Source organism: Oncorhynchus kisutch, linkage group LG4 (genome assembly GCF_002021735.2).
Source record: "Oncorhynchus kisutch isolate 150728-3 linkage group LG4, Okis_V2, whole genome shotgun sequence".
NCBI classification, from domain to species: Eukaryota; Metazoa; Chordata; class Actinopteri; order Salmoniformes; family Salmonidae; genus Oncorhynchus; species Oncorhynchus kisutch.
Genome location: NC_034177.2, coordinates 26,754,564 through 26,775,872, shown reverse-complemented (window position 1 = coordinate 26,775,872; position 21,309 = coordinate 26,754,564). Strand labels below are relative to the sequence as shown.

Below are 21,309 nucleotides of genomic sequence, written 5' to 3'. Positions count from 1 at the left end.
TGCAAAATGCATATTAAGTCTAAAAGGAGACTGCCTTTTAATTAAATTATGAATGCACATTAAAGCCTTATGCACACAGCTAATGACCTTCCTTCATAATATTTTTTTTATTACAAACAAAATGCCTGTAATTTTGGTTTTGCTGCAGGCAGGGATTAGAGTAATGGCTCAAATCGCTATTAAATGTATTTATTAATATCAGCACAAAACACCTGTCAGTCTCACACAGTCAACCAGGGGCTGCCTGCAGTAATCACCTTTGTTCAGGCAGCCAATTACTGAGTATGGAGACTACTCAATCCTATCAAAGTGCCACTTCCGTGCCTTCTCCAATTATTTATCTATAGGAAAAATCTTTTGAACTTGCTACAGTATGGATGGAATGGTATGAGCAGAGTTAGAATAATCTTTGAATACTGTCTCCTCAGGTTGAAAGGGACTATACCTTCCTGGACTATATTTTAGGTGGATGCCAAATCATGTTCACTGTGAGTATGTCATCATTTACCTCAATGTGTCTCCTACGTTCTACCTGTAAACTCTGACCATGTACTACCACTTTCTACCTGTAGACTCTGACCCTGTACTCTAATGCTCTACCTATAATCTCTGACCCTGTATTCCCACTCTCTACCTGTAAACTCTGACCCTTTACTCCCACTCGCTACCTGTAAACTCTGACCCTGTACTCTCACTCTCCTAGTGGCCGGTTATTTAATGCAGGAAAACTGAAATCCGTTTTATCTCATTTCTACCAGCATGTCACCTGTGCAACTAGAGGCTAAAAACTCTAGATCACCTTTACTCCACAAACAGAGATGCATACAAAGCTCTCCCTCACCTTCCATTTGGAAAATCTATCCTCCTGATTCCTGCTTACAAGCAAAATCTCAAACAGGAAGTATCAGTGACTCTCTCAATATGGAAGTGGTCCAATGCTAATCTACAGGACTTTCGCTAGCACTGACTGGAATATGTTCCAGAACTCATCTGGTGGCATTGAGGAGTTTACCACATCAGTCACCGGCTTTATTAATATGTGCATTGATGACGTCGTCCCCACAGTGACTGTACGTACATATCCAAACCAGAAGCCATGGATTACAAGCAACATCCGCACCGGGGCTGAAGGCTAGAGCTGCTGCTTCAAAGGAGCTGGACACTAACCCGGACTCTTATAAGATATCTCGCTATGCCCTCTGACAAACCATCAAACAGGCAAAGTGTCAATACAGGACTAAGATCGAATCCTACTACACCGGCTCTGATGCTCGTCAGATGTGGCAGGGCTTCAAAAATATCACGGATTACAAAAGGAAACCCAGTCATGAGCTGCCGAGTGACGCGAGTCTACCAGTCGAGCTAAAAATGCCTTCTATGCTCGCTTCGAGGCAAGCAACACTAAATCGTGCGTGAGTGCACCAGCTATTCCAGATGACTGTGTGATCACGCTCTCCATAGCCGTGTGAGCAAGACCTTTAAACAGGTTAACATTTACAAGGCCGAAGGGCATGTCGAATTACCAGTATGCGCACTCAGAGCATGTGCTGACCAGCTGGCAAGTGTCGTCACAGACATTTTCAACATCTCCCTGACCAGTCTGTAATACCTACATCTTTGAAGCGGACCACCATCCCTGTGCCCAAGAACGCCAAGGTAACCTGCCTAAATGATTATCGCCCTATAACATTCACATCTGTAGCCATTAAGTGCTTTGAAAGGCTGCTCATGACTCACATCAACACCATCATCCCAGACACCCTGGACCCACGACAATTCACATACTGCCCCAACAGATCCACAGATAACGCAATCTCTACTGCTCTCCACACTGCCCTTTCCCAACTGGACAAAAGAAACACCTACAGTACGTGAGGATGTTGTTCATTGACAACAGCTCAGTGTTCAACACCATAGTACCCTCCAAGCTCATCACTATGCTAAGGACCCTGAGACTGAACACCTCCCTCTGCAACTACTCCAACTAGATCCTGGACCTGACGCCCCCAGGTGGTGAGGTTAGGCATCAACACGTCAACCACGCTGACCCTCAACATGGGGGCCCCTCAGGAGTGGGTGCTTAGTCCCCTCCTGTCACTAGCGTAACGCAGTTTCTCTGGGCCTCCACAAGGTTGAAGTATAGATTACCGATCTCTGTCCATGGTGCTGAAATTTAGACATGTCTATGCGGCTTCATACCTATCGAATCGATGATATGCTTTCTGTGGTGCCAGGGCTTAGCTTAGCTTTAACTAAAGGATACATGCTTATTGGTAGGCCTATTTGATCATACTTTTCTTATGCCTAACATTTCACGAAGCTATACACGGTGTTGCAATGCTGGCATTTTAGACTGCTGGCTGACTTGTTCAGTAATTAATGTTGGATATTCGAACATTGCAGATTGTAAATAAATGTTAGATGCAACAGCATACATTTTTAAAAATATATTCAACTGTCCTCTATAGGCTACCTGAATCTGCATGACATGAGCTGTCCTCGCGCTCTCTCCCAGCTTGGATAGAAAGTTGTGCGTAAAACCAGTCTATTAATGCCAAATAATAATTCAGTCCACGCTCAAAACACTAGCTTACTAGGGATTGTTTCATTATGCAGTGTACTGTCTATAGCTATGTACCGTATTTAGCTGCTACTTAGAAACGTTTTATAAAAATGTACACATTAAATAGCCAAACAATGAGAAAAAAAGTAGTGGACTTGAGGATAAATTCAGACACTATTTATCGTTGAACGGGTTTTGTCTAGCTGATAGCCTACACAAATGGGCTGCAATATTCAAGGTAAATTCAATTCCATTTGAGAGTCTCCCCTGGTGTTTTGTGTGCAAATGCTTTCCCCACGGCCTGTAGTCCAGGTTGGGGGCCTGACTGTTTTCTGTATTGACAACCCACAGTCTTTCCTGAGATATTGTGCATTATATGTCCGTTGCGCTGCACACAATTTAAACGTAGTCTTGAATGATGCAAGCCAAGATAGACCAGAGATAAGGGACTGTTGATATTGCAACCACTAAACTCAAACACCGGTTCACCAGTATGAACGAAATCGCAAACAGCTTTTTTTGTTGTTCTTTTTCCCTCAAGAACTGTTTCAACTGCTTCCTATACTGTTAAACTCTTTCCGTAATGTATTTAGGCCGGCAATTGAGGAGAATGAGAGGCTCAATTAAAGATGTTACAGAACGGTGTGTCTCTTCTGCAGAGAGATGATATGCACTTTTGAACACCTGAGTAAGCTCCACTCACTATACTGGCTCCGTCATAGCCTTGACTGTGGCATTTGTCCACTGATTTGTCCAGGCTGTATCACATCCGCCATGATTGTGAGTCCCATGGGGTGGCCCAGCATCGTCCGGATTTGGCCGGGGTAGGCCGTCGTTGTAAATAAGAATTTGTTCTTAATTGACTTGCCTATTAAATAAAGGTAATTTAAATAAATAAATAAAAGCATCCCCCGCATACTTTGTTTTTTATATATCACTTTTTTTAGTCACATTCCTGAAGAAACAAACACTTACTTATGGAAATGTGTATGAATTACTTTTTGGAGGGTTACTGTCAAAATGATTTATGAAATTAATAAAAAATAGACATCTGTGAAAGGCACATTGGCCCCCAGAACTCGTGAGCCCCTCCGCCTTCCACGGGCTGTCGGGTACGCCAGTGCCTCCTGTACTCCCTGTTCACCCACGACTGCACCCAGGCCTAATCACTGTTGACGATTAGACAGTGATGAGACAGCCTAAAGGGAGGAGTTCAGAGACCTGGCAGTGAGGTGCCAGTACAACAACCTCTCCCTCAACATCAGCAAGACAAAGAAGCTGATCGTGGACTAAAGGAAATGGAGGGCCCAGCACACCCCCATTAACATTGGCGGGGCTGTAGTGGAGCACGTTGAGAGCTTCAGGTTCCTCAGAGTGCTTGGCATCAACTGTAAGGCGCTACAGAGGGTAGTGCGTACGACCCAGTACTGCATGGCAAGTGGTACCGATGTGGTACGACAAGTCTGTAACCAACAGGACCCTGAACAGCTTCTACCCCCAAGCTACAAACCTGCTTAATACTTAGTCCAGGTAGCTATTTCTTAACTATCTGCATTGACCCTTTTTGCACTAACTTGTATATAGCCAAGTTATTGTTACTCATTGTGTGTCTATTATTACTATTACATGTTTTATTGTTCTATTATTTCTCTATTTCTTTGTCTCTGCATTGTCAGGAAAGGCTCGTGGGTAACCATTTCACTGTTAGTCCACACCTGTTGCTTACGAAGCATGGGCGCCATGTGACAAATACAATTTTAGTTTATTTTTTGACATACACCAACAACAAAAACAAACACACTTGCATATGTTACTTCATTCATTGAATGCACACTATAGTACTGTGCATCTTTGGAAACATGGTACAGGTGTAGGATGTTCAAGGTTTAAAAAGGCTTCCAAAGTTTATAATTTCCATTTTAAAATGTCAGACTTGATTTGCCCTAACTATAAATGTATAATCCACACAACATTTAAAATTTCCTGTTGCTGAAGGATTATTTTCCTGCTGTGAGAAACTGGTCAAATTAAGATCTTGTAGGTTCAGATTTCTCCATAGTAGTGTAACGTTCGTCTTCGTCCTCCTCTGACGAGGAGTAAGAAATGTCAGACCAATGCACAGCGTGGTAAGTGTTCATCCTTTTAATAAACTGAACTGAACACTAAATACAAAGTAACAAAAGAGAACAAACGAAACAGCTCCGTCAGGTGCAACACACACTAAACAGAAAATAATCACCCACAAAACATAATAGAAAACAGGCTCCCTAAATATGGTTCTCAATCAGGGACAACGATTGAGAGCTGCCTCTGATTGAGAACCATACCAGGCCAAACACAGATATAGCAAATCATAGAAAAACGAACATAGTCGACCCACCCAACTCACGCCCTGACCATACTAAAACAAAGACATAATAAAATAACTAATGTCAGAATGTGACAAGTAGGAGAAAATCGTCATTGAGTACATATTGTCTATTTTTGGCTCAGGCTGATGAGAGAAACATTGTGCGTCCCTGGTGATGTCACACCTTTGGGTCAGAGCTCTATTATTGGCCAGCCAGTGTAGTTATCTCCAATTGTGCTGAAACATTGTCTACCACCATTTACGTATCCATGCTAGCGTGAAATACTCGGAGGATCTGTTCCCTTTGTGGTGCCAAAATATGTGCATGATCTATTTTCCTATTTTCTCAGCAAAAATCACCTGTATTTTATTATTCCCTGAATGGCAACATTAACTTTCCATTAATGTTTTGTTCTGCCACACCTCTTTAGTTACTTGTCTGTGACCAGATGTGTTTATTTATGTGGTTGTGGACCACAGACATTGTTCTGATTAGCAGGCTCTATGTGTGGTCCTGTTCAAGAAATGATTTTCTCCCCGTGTTATTGTCAGAAAAATGTTTAAAGCAAATGGAACATTTGTGTTGCCATAGTTACTGTGATTTGTGCCGAAGCCAGACTATGTCTTTGCAGGAATAAAAGAGGGAGAGACTGAAAACAATAATAGGAACATGACTGGAGACTATCTCCATGGTTTGGCTTTTGTGTTTTTAATGTATCCATAATGTTTTTGTCCTTTTAGTTGACATTTTCTAAAACCCTAGCTGCTAGACAGGACATTTGAAATGAATCCTGACAGTTTTACTAAATGTTTCCCATTTTAAAAGAGGAGGTACTACAATTTATACTGGGACAATTCTATTTGTATTAAAAATATATATTCAAAACACCAGTAGTAACACCTTAATCATCTACCTTTATCCAATATGATAATTTAAATTATTTAAAGAGTTCACCCCTGCATGTTATAATTCAGTCAAGATCGGTGTCTGAGAAAGAATGTGAATCTAAATCCTCAAAGGTGCATCCTGCAGTTCTCTTAATCTGCTGTCTTTTGTCAGAGTTCTTTGATTTGTCTCACAGAGAAAGATGTTCTCTCTCTCTGTTCCACTGCATTCAATCAGATTCAGCATGCACCTAATCCTAATCTGTTAGAGGGGAAATCTTCTCTACAGAGATGCAGATGAGAACCCTGCTCATATATAGACTGGAACTAGAGACTACAATGTTTGCAGTAGTTGCATGGGAAAACATATTGACTATATAACACAGTAGTATAGCATTGTATTAAAAGCAGCTTTAGAGTATTTGTCAAACTAGCCTAGAGGTCAGACCTGCGGTGTGGAGTGGTGCTTAGTAGACCAGTGTTAAGACTTGTAGTCATTCATGAGGTCATCTGATTGTACATTAGGTTGTTATCACAGCACCGGCCAGCCCTTTCAGAACCCTGTACCCAGAGTTAAAGGTATGGTTAAGAAACATGGTCATTCATCTGGACTAAATTGAGATAAAGCTAAAGATTTGAGTCAGTTCCCTGCTCATGCAGAGTAGCAGCACACTCATCACATTGCCTAGGGCTTGATTGAGATGCAGGGGATTGGGCATATGAAGTGGCACCCTGATTCTGTCAGATCGCATCTCTCTCTCCCTTTCCCTCTCTTTCTGTCTTTCTCACCCTCTCTTTCTCTCTCTCTTTCTCTCTCTCTCTTTCTCTCTCCTCACCTTGTCCATTTATTGTCTAATAGAGGCTGTCCAGTTATCAGCCACAACTTTGGTAGGAACTGGAGGAGATCTGAGTAGAAGCCATGCTCTTTGATAGGATTGTTGGTTAAAGGCGTTAGCATGGACTGAATGAAGATGTGGGCTTGGGAGGGCTTGTTGAAATCTTTGAGTTAATTACCATGTTTATATTGTAACCATCTTTGCCCGAGGACAGGATCCTGAAATAAGGCTCTGTAGGATTCACTGGATTCTTTTTATATGCTCCACACCTTTGTTCATATTTAAGCTGATTTATAGGCTTTGTTTGTGTTTGTGAGCATGTCTGTCTCCTGTCTTGCTATTCCTGTAGGTTGGCATTGATTTCACAGCGTCTAATGGGAACCCTCGGGAGGCCTCCTCTCTTCACTTCATCAACCCTCTGGGCAGCAATGAGTACTTGTCCGCCATCCTGGCTGTGGGCCAGATCATCCAGGACTATGACACGTGAGTCCCATTAGTGTAAACAGTAATAACAGGACTCAATATGATCAAATCACAGATAAATAAAGTATTATATTTTATACATCACAGTCATAAGTCACTAAAAGGTCCCTTCAACTCTTCTAATGCTGTCTACTCAGTCATATTCTTTGTCACTCATTGTTTCTGATAAAGTACCAATCTGAGTTTCTTGAGAAATTCCATAATGAAAAATTGCATGTTGAATTCTGATGAAGTTGCTTTTTACTCATCCCTGTCAATCTGTTGCCCTCCTTCCTCAGTGACAAAATGTTTCCTGCTCTGGGATTTGGGGCTCAACTCCCTCCAGACTGGAAAGTAAGTGTATAAACTGTCTACGTGTGAGGGTGTGTTTTCACGGCACACTACATATGATAGACGTAGAGCCAAAAGTAATGCTAAAGAGAAGAGGGAGACTGGAAGACAGCGGCATCCCAGAGTATGTATAAAACATGCATATTCCAATAATTATGCAACTGTAATCCCATCTGCGTTGCCATGGCACTGCACTGATGTAAAGGACAACTGAATAAGGAGGCTGAGCAACAGAAATGGACAGAATATTTAGCCTTGCGTTCAGATACTTTATGGGAAGTGTTTAGGGAGGTTAAATCCATCAGTGGTCGGAGAGGACTAGAGGAAGAAGAGAGGGAGAGGTTGAAACAATTGGAATGAAAGGGCAGTGCAGGGATGGGAATGTATGTAATGGATTTGGAGAGGAGGAAAGCAAGAAAGAACAGATCATGTGAAGCAGGGGGAATGGAGGAAGAGAAAATGCTTGTCACACAATTCACTGCTTTTCCCACCTGCTACAATCATACAATGGACATGCATATTTCTAGTGCTCCCACATTCCTCTACAGTCTCTTACAGCCATTGGAAATTCTCAATGTACAATTTCTGCACCTGAGGAGACCTATTTTTGTCTCCTGTACCTGCAGGTGTCTCATGAATTTGCCATCAACTTTGACCCCACCAATCCCTTCTGCCAAGGTGAGCAACTATTATGTTTTCTGTAACCCCCGTTAAACAATTTATTACAATGTACTCACTGCAGGCTGCACTTATTATGGTTTGTTTCTTGCTTTATCCATGGAGTGGGTGTTATTTCTCATTTATTTGAGAACTACCATACTTAGCCCTCTGTCTGCTGGTGAGGGTGCTGGTTTGTGCTGGTTTCCATGTGTGATTCCTGTTTCCTATGGTCAGGCGTGGAGGGGATTGCCCAGGCCTACTCTGTCTGCCTGCCTCACATCCGTTTCTACGGCCCCACCAACTTCTCCCCCATCATCACCCATGTGGCCCGCTTTGCCACCCAGGCCCTTCAACAGGAGACTGCTGCGGTGAGGATTGCTTGTTATCAATATTAGGATTTCTAGTTTCATTCTTTTATTGCTTAACCATTTTCATTTGATTGAATCTGTCATTTTCCTGTTAAAGATGTCCATCCGACTCATGTTATTAGTATGGGTCAACATTACCATTTCCAAATTATATGTAAATCCCCCCACATGACCAATGCTTATTAACTTTAAAGGCGGGTGCACTTTGTAGTAAACACAAGCACTGTTCCACTGCCCAGGGCCAGATGTGGTAGCACATGCTGATCATGTGGTTTGCCAACAGTAACCCAGAGCTCCTGAAGTCACAGAACCTTTAAACATTCACAAGGTTGAAGAGGTATATAGGGTAATAGGGGGTAACTGCCCCCACCCCCTTTTCACATTAAGACCACAAGATGTCACCAATTAATTTGTTCAACACTTTCCTTGGCTGCCACTGCTCTTGCTCAACAACAAAAAATATTCTCTGTCATCACAACTTTTGGAGATATTTCAACAAAACGATTTTGTGGTAACTTGATACAATTTTCTTACATTTTGAAAAAGTTGTAGATATATTCCAATGAAGTTAGATCTATAATTGTTTTAAATATACAAGTAGGAAAGCCTTAAGATAAATAATCCACTTGTTTAGAGAGACATTTTTTTTCTCGAAAAGTAGTAATATGTTGGATGAGTGTGTTGGGGGCAACAAGCCCCCCACTTATGGTTATGAATGTGTTTCTACTAGTCATTTAGACAATGACTAGCCTAGTTAGTGCTAGTTTATGCTAACTTTCTAGCTAGAAACTTCCCTAGCAGTAAATGCTAGCCAGCTAGCAAGTTAGCATAAGCTGCTAGAAGTGCTAGCTAGCAACCTTACTACCAGATAGTTTGACGTAACATACGTAAAAAATCTAACGTAACTTAATTGCAGTTGTCAATGTGTCCACAAGTGACTGATAGCTTTAGAGTTAATGTTACTTTATAGCCTTTTGCATTTTATGTCATATAGCTAGATACGTAGCTAGCTATGTTTTTAAGAGAGAGCTTTTCAATTGGCATCTCTCCCCTTGTTTTCAGTCACAGGTGGAGACATGGATTAGGTGTGAGCAGTGCAGGAGGTGGACTCATGAGTTGTGCTCCAATTTGACTGGGGATAGCTTGTTTTGTGACCTATGTACAAATTAGAATTGTGCAATGGCAGAGCACAAGAGAGTTGCCTCCAATGTTACACTGAATGAATTAGTTAAGTTATTATTATGAATTATTCAATTCCAATGTTATTTAATGTCATTAGTTATATTCCATTCCAATATTATATTCTAATTAATATTTTTTGAATGAATTAAAAACAACTATTGAAACCCTTTTGCTCCTGAATGTAAATTTAAAGACTGCTGGGATTGAAAATCTTGCATTATATAAATCATATTTAGTGTAATTGTACAAAATGGATTGTATGGAAAAGGAACAACAAAGAAAGAACAAATAAAATGAATATGCAGGTCAGTTAAAACAAGGGACTTAACATCAAATCTCCTCATAGTGCGGATATTAATGGTGACATGTGCAACGCCATTCCCCCTCCCCATATTTGATTTAAATAATACAAATAAGACATCTAGACTTCGCTTATAAGTATTACTTACTAAAGAATTTTAAAATAAAACTGATTAAATGGATTTTAACACCCTATGCCATAATCTTCTTTTACCCAGGTACTTTTTTTAAAAAGCCCCTTTTCTAAAACAACATTTCATGAAATTACAAAAAAGTGTAAACTGTAGCCATTTATTTCCCTTTATAGTTTATTTGCCTAAGTATGACCTTCATCCACATACCAATTTTTTTCTCCAAATGTTGCTTTTTTTGTGTCAGCAATTACACATTGCTGGTTACTCCCAGGTACCCTACCACTGAGCCATTATATGACGTCTTCTTGTTCCAGGTAGAGTTTTTTATAGAAAGATTCCATATCCATGGAAACTTACCCTCACCCTTGCTGAAGCAAATCAAAAAACATATTTAACAATATTGGAAATAGCTGGAGTGATGTCTACATCATCAACTCTATACGCAACCTATTCAAACACTTTGTACTCATGCCTGTTTTTACAACAATAGTGCTCTGTATTCTGCCTCTCATGCATAATGAGACATAACAGGCTCTAGCTTATTGGTAAAGTCATAACAGTTACAGAGTAAAGAGTCCATCTCATTGGACAGCCTTCCCTGTACGAATAATTGTTTTCTGTGTCCATCAGACAGGCTTGTTTCCCTCAGAGCTGCTCAGCATGCTGTAATTAGAAAATAATGAGTCCCCTTACTGCTGTTCACACGGGCCTATCAGCAAGCTGTGTGTGTGTGTGTGTGTGTGTGTGTGTGTGTGTGTGTGTGTGTGTGTGTGTGTGTGTGTGTGTGTGTGTGTGTGTGTGTGTGTGTGTGTGTGTGTGTGTGTGTGTGCGTGCGTGCGTCAGTGCGTGCGTGCGTGCGTGCATTTTGGACTCAGGGTATGTAAGACTGGGAGTTGGATCCAGCACTAACAGATCCTAATTGCTGTGTGAAAGAACCTCAAAACTCTGATTCTGGTTGTCAGTTCAAAGTCAGCAGAGGCATTTTGAAAATCGCTCTTATTACCAGCCCAGAGGAGAAGAGAGCAGCTATTAAAACCCCCCTTTCAATTCTAGTTATTTATAGAAGGTGATTCAGTGAACAAATGTTCCCTCTTTTCCTTTTGTTGTTCATGGGTTTTAATGACTAATGAGGCGAAGGCCCAGAGTTCTGCTCCATTCTGTTGCCGTCTGTCTGTCTCTGCTACAGGAGAGGTTCTGACTCTAGACAGAGATGCAGCACTGGAGAGTGTGACAGTAAGGATGTGACAGTGGCCACGTTCGAGGAGATCACTTTTGTCAAGTCGGGTACCATCGTTGGTGACTGTCTTTCAAAGTGTGTTGCATTATGGGGATAGAAATGGTAGACTTGTGCGTCATGTGATCAAAAATCATGTGATCAAAAATCATGTGATCAAAGGTCAAAGTTTCGGCTGCAGTCGTCTGCGCATTTCTACAGTTGCTCTTCACCAATTCATCCTGGAGCATCACCTTCATTGTGTAAGGCTCCATTGACAACCAATCATTAGGGTGTTCTTGTTTGACACACACGAACGTGACACTCATGTTCATGCATGTGTGAAATGGGGATTGGAGACATGTTTATTTCAACATTTTAAAGAGCAACTTTTATAAACAATGGCAATGCTGGCATGTTGCACCGAGCCTTGCTTTTGGAAAACCACCTCGGCTTTAGTCTACAGTCTGTTGCTTTCTCCTTACCACTCAAACAAGCCCAGTGACTCTTACATTTTGTCATTTAACAGATGCTCTGGATTTATAGTAGTGAGTGCATAAATGTTACTACTTTTCCCCCTTGGGAATCAAACCCACAATCCTGACATTACAAGCGCCATGCTCTACCAACTGAGACACAAGAGACTCTAACAGACTAGAATGAGACTGTTAAAGAGTATTTTCCTCCAGGGAAGGAAGACTGACCAGGACATAATGTGCAAAGTTAAGGATATACAGTAGCTAACATTCTTATACCCTAAAAATTGTGAAAATACAGCCCAGACCCCTCATTGGACCTTCTGTTTCCTGGCTTCACATTCAGATGTACACAGCATGTGGGTTTGACAAGTAATAGCTTGTTATTATTAAGCATTCTTCAGAGGCTCCTGGGAGCTTTATATCCCTAATTGCACCCTGTCACCCCAGAGAAATAGGAGAGGAATAGAGAAAGACCAAGGAGAATTTTACTGCAATTTGCTGGTATATTAACTGTAAAAACAAGATAAATTAGCTATTGTGTTCACTTCACAAGGTTTTAAAAATGGAAGAGATAAATACCTTGGTGTGTGCATGTGTGCACTCGCAAATCACCTGCTAGGCACTGTAAATGTCTGTCCCTGTCCCTGCCTTTGATAATGATTTTGGCTGTGTGTGAGTGTGTGCAAAACGTCTGCGCTTCAGCGTGGTAGCTGTGTCTGTCTCTGTCTCTTAGATAATGATTCAATAATGAGCGTGCCTGTAAGTACATTAAAGGAGCAGACTTCACAGTGTCCACAGGAGCGGGGGCTTCTATCAAACATAGGCCAGCTCTGGTGGCCCTTCTGACGGGAAGCAGGCAGGAGCGGGGGCTTCTATCAAACATAGGCCAGCTCTGGTGGCCCTTCTGACGGAAAGCAGGCAGGAGCGGGGGCTTCTATCAAACATAGGCCAGCTCTGGTGGCCCTTCTGACGGGAAGCAGGCAGGAGCAGGGGCTTCTATCAAACATAGGCCAGCTCTGGTGGCCCTTCTGACGGGAAGCAGGCAGGAGCGGGGGCTTCTATCAAACATAGGCCAGCTCTGGTGGCCCTTCTGACGGAAAGCAGGCAGGAGCGGGGGCTTCTATCAAACATAGGCCAGCTCTGGTGGCCCTTCTGACGGGAAGCAGGCAGGAGCAGGGGCTTCTATCAAACATAGGCCAGCTCTGGTGGCCCTTCTGACGGGAAGCAGGCAGGAGCGGGGGCTTCTATCAAACATAGGCCAGCTCTGGTGGCCCTTCTGACGGGAAGCAGGCAGGAGCGGGGGCTTCTATCAAACATAGGCCAGCTCTGGTGGCCCTTCTGACAGGAAGCAGGCAGGAGCGGGGGCTTCTATCAAACATAGGCCAGCTCTGGTGGCCCTTCTGACGGGAATCAGGCAGGAGCAAGGGGGCGCAACAGCAAGTATATCTGTGGGACTGTGTTTGTGTGGGAGGTAACTACTGACAAGACTACAGAGATGACTAGAGAGCAGTCAGTACAGACAATAGCCAAGCCATGTGTGTGTTGCTGTGTTTGTGTGGGAGGAAACTACTGACAAGACTACAGAGATGACTAGAGAGCAGTCAGTACAGACAATAGCCAAGCCATGTGTGTGTTGCTGTGTTTGTGAACTTGTCAAGGTATATCTGTCTGTGTATATTTTAGTAAAATCATGTATATTTGTGCACAGTGTTGGGTTTGTTACCTTCTAATGTAATCCATTACAGTTACAGTTACTTGTCCAAATTGTTTATCAATAATGTAACTTTTAGATTACCCGAACTCAGTAACATAATCTGATTACTTTCAGTTACTGTTAGATTGCTTTCCCATTCAGAGGCATTAAACGAAGACAAAAATGAATATTACCAATCTATTGCAAGATAAATCAATGGCAGTTTACATAGTGTGAGCTCCAAAATATTGGGACAGCGATCATTTTTTGTTGTTGTTTTGGCTCTGTACTCCAGCACTTTGGATTTGAAATGATACAATGACTATGTAGCCGAAATATCAGCTGCTAAACTGGACCTTGATAAGCTCAGGTGTGTTTCATGGCTGGATGAAAAGCCAGCACACCCAGTAGCTCTCCACATTTATGCTGACCTTTTGTATGTAGGCTACATAGAGACCACACCAATTATTGGTCATGGAAATGTGGTTGTCATGGAGAAGTCATGAAATTCCATCTGTCAAAATGTGTTGACCTTTTATTTAGTGAATAACCAGAGGTCTCTATAGAATACTCTATTCTGGTATTTCTAGCATTCTAATGGACCTACTTGAAAAAAGACAGCTCCTGCACCTTTGTCATGCCAATTCAAGCACTGGGTAGCATCCACATTAATGTAGAAGTGTATACAAACATATTCTATTCTTATTTACAATAAAAGTTACTCCAAAATGACACCATTCATTTCTATTGGGTTGATAAATGATAAACACAAGCAAAACAAACAGCAAGTGCACCCAACAAGGTTGTACTGTCACAAACTTAATGTAGTCATTGCGTGCTAGGAATATGTGACCAAATACTTAACCTTTTACTACTTTAATACACATAAGTGAATTTGTCCCAATACTTTTGTATTGTACAAAATGTGCAGTAATTTCTAAATGGTTCACCCGATATGAATAAAAATACCCTCAAATTAAAGCTGACAGTACAGAGCCAAAACAACAACAAAATATGTCACTGTCAAAATACTTCTGGAGCTCACTGTAGCTGGCCGTAAACAAATGTAGCATTTTACTTTAGGGATTATGTAGGCTTCTAACACATTGCTTCCTACTTCATAATAAAGACATAATAAAAACGTAATAAAATGATTAGGCTATATATTGACATTAAAAACCAAAGTCCGTCAGATTTCCAGTCATTCCAATGAATTAAATACGCCTTGATCTTCAAGAATAGGACTTGGAAATAAACGTCCCTTTTTCAGGAACCTGTCTTTCAAAGATAATTCGTAAAAATCCAAATAACTTCACAGATCTTCATTGTAAAGGGTTTTAACACTGTTTCCCATGCTTGTTCAATGAACCATAAACAATTAATGAACATGCACCTGTGGATCAGTTGTTAAGACACTAACAGCTTACTGTCACGCCCTGGCCATAGAGAGGCTTTTTATTCTCTATTTTGGTTAGGCCAGGGTGTGACTAGGGTGGGCATTCTATGTCCTTTTTTCTATGTTTTGTATTTCTATGTCTTGGCCTGGTATGGTTCTCAATTAGGGACAGCTGTCTATCGTTGTCTCTGATTGAGAACCATACTTAGGTGCCCTTTTCCCCCACCTGTTTTGTGGGAAGTTAACTTTGACTTTGTTCAGGGCACATAGCCCAAAGCTTCACGGTTTGGTTTGGTTTGGTTTGGTTTGGTTTGGTTTGGTTTGGTTTTGTTCTGTTCTTTTCTTTTCTTTTCTTTGTTTTGTCGGCGTCATTTTTAATAAAAAGAAAATGTACGCTTACCATGCTGCACCTTGGTCCAGTCCTTCAGCCAGCCGTGACACTTACAGACGGTAGGCAATTAAGGTCACAGTTATGAAAACTTAGGACACTAAAGAGGCCTTTCTACTGACTCTGAAAAACACCAAAAAGAAAGATGCCCAGGGTCCCTGCTCATCTGCGTGAACGTGCCTTAGGCATGCTGCAAGGAGGCATGAGGACTGCAGATGTGGCCAGGGCAATAAATTGCAATGTCCGTACTGTGAGACGCCTAAGACAGCACTACAGGGAGACAGGATAGACCGCTGATCATCCTCGCAGTGGCGTGTAACAACACCTGCACATGATCGGTACATCCAAACATCACACCTGCGGGACAGGTACAGGATGACAATAACAACTGCCCGAGTTACAACAATCCCTCCATAAGGGATCAGACTGTCCGCAATAGGCTGAGAGAGGCTGAACTGAGGGCTTGGACAGGACTGGCAAAAAGTGCTCTTCACTGACGAGTCGCGGTTTTGTCTCACCAGGGGGGATGGTCGGATTCTTGTTTATCATCGAAGGAATGAGTGTTATACTGAGACCTGTACTCTGGAGCGGGATCGATTTGGAGGTGGAGGGTCCGTCATGGTCTGTGGTGGTGTGTCACAGCATCGTCAGACTGAGCTTGTTGTCATTGCAGGCAATCTCAACGCTGTGCGTTACAGGGAAGACATCCTCCTCCCTCATGTGGTACCCTTCCTGCAAGCTCATCCTGACATGACCCTCCAGCATGACAATGCCACCAGCCATACTGCTCGTTCTATGCATGATTTCCTGCAAGACAGGAATGTCAGTGTTCTGCCATATCCAGCAAAGAGCCCAGATCTCAGTGCCATTGAGCATGTCTGGGACCTGTGGGATAGGAGGCTGAGGGCTAGGGCCATTCCCACCAGAAATGTCCAGAAACTTGCAGGTGCCTTGGTGGAAGAGTGTGGTAACATCTCACAGCAAGAACGGGCAAATCTGGTGCAGTCCATGAGGAGGAGATGCAATGCAGTACTTAATGCAGCTGGTGGCCACACCAGATACTGACTGTTACTTTTGATTTTGACCGCCCCTTTGATCAGGGACACATTATTCCATTTCTATTAGTCACATGTCTGTGGAACTTGTTCAGTTTGTCTCAGTTGTTGAATCTTGTTATGTTCATACAAATATTTACACGTGAGAGGACGTTTCTTTTTTTGCTATGTTTATACATTAGTCTATCTGTTTTACCTGAACAAAACCCCAAAACAATGGATATATTAGCCTACTCTGTTTATGTTTTTGTCATGGAGGACTTATTGGGCTCATTGCTTCAAAACATGGTTGAAAAAGAAATGCTGCTCTCATAGAATGGCATGCTTTGAGCACTACCGATAAGTGCTATTTGCACAGTGGTGGAAAAAGTACCCAATTGTCATACGTGTCATACGATATATACCTTAATCGTCAGCCAGTAAAATACTACTTGAGTAAAAGTCTAAAAGTATTTGTTTTTAAATATACTTAAGTATCAAAAGTAAATGTAATTGCTCAAATATACTTAAGTATTAAAAGTTAGAGTACTTTTGGTTGTCAGAAAATGTACGAGCTAAAAAGTACAATTATTTTCTTTAGGAATGTGATGAAGTAAAAGTGGTCAAAAATATAAATAGTCAAATAAAGTACAGATACCTCCAAAAACTAGTACTTTAAAGTATTTTTACTTAAGTACTTTACACCACTGTATTTGTATGACGTGAAGAATTAATGCCATTTGCTGCATTTGCTATACAGTAGGCCAATTGTTTACATTTTTGTTGGTGACACCATAAGAATAGGAATTAGAATACTTAATTAATTTAATAGGATCTCTGGGTGACACATCTCGATAATTTGCAGCTGTTGAAGTCTATCAAAAGTGAGTTTAAGCATGTGTCCCAGTGGCGGCCGCTGATTGGCTGAATACCAAGGTGGTTGGAGTTATCAACAAAGTAGCATGACATAAATATGTCAAGTTTTCGAAAACTACAGGTAGTTTCTTTGAGAAAATATAATGCATATTTCACTATTTGCATGTAAAAAAATGAATGACCACTGATACACATGCTGCCACTATTTTGAACAGATTAGTTAGATTATACTATTTAGAATGAGCAGCCAGCTCACGGACGAACAAGTGCACCAGGGAGAATGCAATAAGCAGCATGAAGATGCAATAAGTGAAAACACATTATTTAACTGGGGATATCTAGCTAACATAATGTCACAAAGCACTATATGCTAGCTAGTCAAAGGTGCAATATGCATAAATCACTCCACCATTTCCTAGTTTCTAAAATTCTAGTAGTTCACCTAATTTCAGTTTATGTGACAAAACAAGCAAGTGTAGAGAATCATTGTACCATTAATCCACTGTGAAATGTATTTTCAATAACCAAATACATTGTACTTTCAGCTGTTTGAAGTTGGTGTACAAACCAAAAGTAAAAGACGCAAAGAATAGAAATAGCGCACATAGAATAGATCTGCTGCTTCTTAGACTTGCTTTCAATGAGAATGACAGATAACTCAAATTCACTCTATGTGAATTTGGTCAGTCACCAAAAAATGTATGTATTGCAGCTTTAACATTCATTCTGAAATAACTTCATATTTAAATTAGTCAGATATTAGTTTAGAAAAACTTGAGATTGGAGCTGGGAGCTAACTAGCTAGCTAGCTGCTTCTCAAATTTAGATCATAGTTAATTTGACCCAGAAAATGTGCCAAACTATTTTTCAATGTTTCTCAATTAATTTGATCATGCTTTGTGATACACCTGGTTTTATGGTGTTTTAGTCCACACCACATTGCCTCATCACCTACAATAGATCCTGATGAACAACATGGGGGGAAACAATTGCCCATTTTTGTCCTATCTGCATTGAGACGGTTCCAGCTAGTGTATCCCTCTGTCCTTCGACTGTTGTTGGGTGTAGTTGTCCGGTTTATCAGGTCCCAGGCTCCCATGACTGTTATGATTATTTATTTGCATGTTAATTACAATTAGCTTCTTGCTTTAGTGCCATCGGTACCTGATAGAGCAGATTTAGTCTCACATGAGGTAAGCTGTCTGGCGCCAGCAGTGGGGATTTTAGCATGTAAATCTTGGGGGGGAACCTCAAACGATTTTTTTAGATGCATGCCAGCAAAGCCACTACACTACACGACACTAAACAATACATGAATTGCACTATAACAGTGACAAACGGTGCCCACAAACTGTTAGGGTCTACATAAAGCTGTTCTGACAGCAGAGCTTTCCTTCAGCTCCATGGAGAAAATCCTTATCACTGCTACACCTGGTTATCAACAGAGCCTCATTTACTGCCTCTTTAAAAACCATAGTTGACATGGCTGACTTGCTTAAATAAATGTGGTTTCTACTGACTCCTTGAATTGGTGTAACTTGATAAAACCTCACACTCCTTCAACAATAACTAATGCCGACATGAGTTTAGACTTTTCAAGACCTCTGCAATCCGCCCTGGCATGCTGTCAATTAACTTATGGGCCACATCCTGACTGATGGCAGCCCATTCTTGCATAATCAATGCTTGCAGTTTGTCAGAATTTGTGGGTTTATATTTGTCCACCCGCCTCCTGAGGATTGACCACAAGTTCTCAATGGGATTAAGGTCTGGGGAGTTTCCTGGCCATGGACCCAAAATATCTATGTTTTGTTCCCCTTAGTTCCACTTAGTTATCACTTTTGCCTTATGGCAAGGTGCTCCATCATGCTGGAAAGACATCATTCGTCACCAAACTGTTCCTTGATGGTTAGGAGAAGTTGCTCTCGGAGGATGTGTTGGTATCATTCTTTATTCATGGCTGTGTTCTTAGGCAAAATTGTGAGTGAGCCCACTCCCTTGGCTGAGAAGCAACCCCACACATGAATGGTCTCAGGATGCTTTACTGTTGGCATGACACAGGACTGATGGTAGCGCTCACCTTGTCTTCTCCGGACAAGCTTTTTTCCGGATGCCCCAAACAATCGGAAAGGGGATTCATCAGAGAAGATGACTTTACCCCAGTCCTCAGCAATCCAATCCCTGTACCTTTTGCAGAATATCAGTCTGTCCCTGATGTTTTTCCTGGAGAGAAGTGGCTTCTTTGCTGCCCTTCTTGACACCAGGCCATCCTCCAAAAGTCTTTGCCTCACTGTGCGTGCAGATGCACTCACACCTGCCTGCTACCATTCCTGGGCAAGCTCTGTACTGGTGGTGCCCCGATCCCGCAGCTGAATCAACTTTAGGAGACGGTCCTAGCGCTTGCTGGACTTTCTTGGGTGCCCTGAAGCCTTCTTCACAACAATTGAACCTCTCTCCTTGAAGTTCTTGATGATACGATAAATGGTTGATTTAGGTGCAATCTTACTGCCAGCACTATCCTTGCCTGTGAAGCCCTTTTTGTGCAAAGCAATGAAGACCACACGTGTTTCCTTGCAGGTAACCATGGTTGACAGAGGAAGAACAATGATTCCAAGCACCACCCTCTTTTTGAAGCTTCCAGTCTGTTATTCAAACTCAATCAGCATGACAGAGTGATCTCTAGCCTTGTCCTCGTCAACACTCACACCTGTGTTTACGAGAGAATCACTGACATGATGTCAGCGGTTCCTTTGTGTCAGGGCTGAAATGCAGTGGAAATGTTTTTTGGGGATTCATTTCATTTGCATGGCAAAGAGGGACTTTGCAATTAATTGCAATTCATCTGATCACTCTTCATAACATTCTGGAGTATATGCAAATTGTCATCATACAAACTAAGGCAGCAGACTTTGTGAAAATTAAAATTTGTGTCATTCTCAAAACCTTTGGCCATGACTGTACACCAAGTCAGAAACGTAGGATAAATAACGGGGCCGTATAAGCAGACAATGAAAACTTTTACAATATCCGATGATTATATTTCTCTAAAACTGGCTATAGGCTACATGTGCACCACCAATTCAGAACAGTATAAGCTAAATTCTGAGGGGGAGAGAGACCAAATGAGTCACAGGGGCTACTTACAGCTCCAATAAGTCAGTTCGTCAAATTTCTGCCCTGCTTGAGCTGCCCCAGTCAACTGTAGGTGCTGTTATTGTGAAGTGGAAACGTCTAAGAGCAACAACGGCTCAGCCACGAAGTGGTAAGTCACTCAAGCTCACAGAACGGGACCACTGAGTGCTGAAGCGCCTAGTGCGTAAAAATTGTCTATCCTTGGTTGCAACACTCACTACCGAGTTCCAAACGGCAACGTCAGCACAACTGTTTGTAAGGAGCTTCATGAAATTGGTTTCCATGGCCAAGCAGCCACACACAAGCCTAAGATCACCATGTACAACACCAAGCGTCAGCTGGAGTGGTGTAAAGCTCACCATCATTGGACTCTGGAGCAGTGGAAACGCGTTATCTGGAGGGATGAATCACGCTTCACCATCTGGAAGTCCCACAGACAAATCTGGGTTTGGCGGATGCCAGGAGAACACTACCTGCCCCAATGCATATTGCCAACTGTAAAGTTTGGTGGTGGAGGAATGATGGTCTGGGGCTGTTTTCCATGGTTTGGGCTAGGCCCCTTAGTTCCAATGAAGGGAAACATTAACACTACAGCATGCAATGACATTCTAGACTATTCTGTGCTTCCAACTTTGGGGAAATAGTTTGGGGAATGCCCTTTCCTGTTTCAGAATGACAATACCCCTGTGCACAAAGCGAGGTCCATACAGAAATGGTTTGTCAAGATCGGTGTGCCTAATCGCCCAACATCAGTGCCCAACCTCACTAGTGCTCTTGTGGCTGAATGGAAGCAAGTCCCCGCAGAAATGGTCCAACATCTAGTGGATAGCCTTCCCAGAAGAGTGGACGCTGTTATAGCACCAAAGAGGGGACCAACTCCATATTTAATCCCATGATTTTGGAATGAGACGTTCAACGAGCAGGTGTCCACATACTTTTGGTCATGTAGTGTATCTCCATGGAATATTACATCATTTATGCAGCAGCATCAAGACAGACTCCTCGTT

General features: G+C 41.9%; 1 protein-coding gene across 3 annotated transcripts in view; it reads left to right on the top strand.

Annotated features, from left to right (window-relative positions):
* Window positions 1-21,309, top strand: part of cpne2 (copine II) — a 36,993-nt gene that overhangs the window by 7,430 nt on the left and 8,254 nt on the right. For all 3 annotated transcript variants that reach the window (XM_020480660.2, XM_031822713.1, XM_020480661.2), the window contains exons 10-14: window positions 429-488; window positions 6,984-7,117; window positions 7,396-7,450; window positions 8,074-8,125; window positions 8,342-8,475. In XM_020480660.2, coding sequence (XP_020336249.1) covers window positions 429-488; window positions 6,984-7,117; window positions 7,396-7,450; window positions 8,074-8,125; window positions 8,342-8,475 — 435 coding nt within the window. The remainder of the gene's footprint in view (window positions 1-428; window positions 489-6,983; window positions 7,118-7,395; window positions 7,451-8,073; window positions 8,126-8,341; window positions 8,476-21,309) is intronic.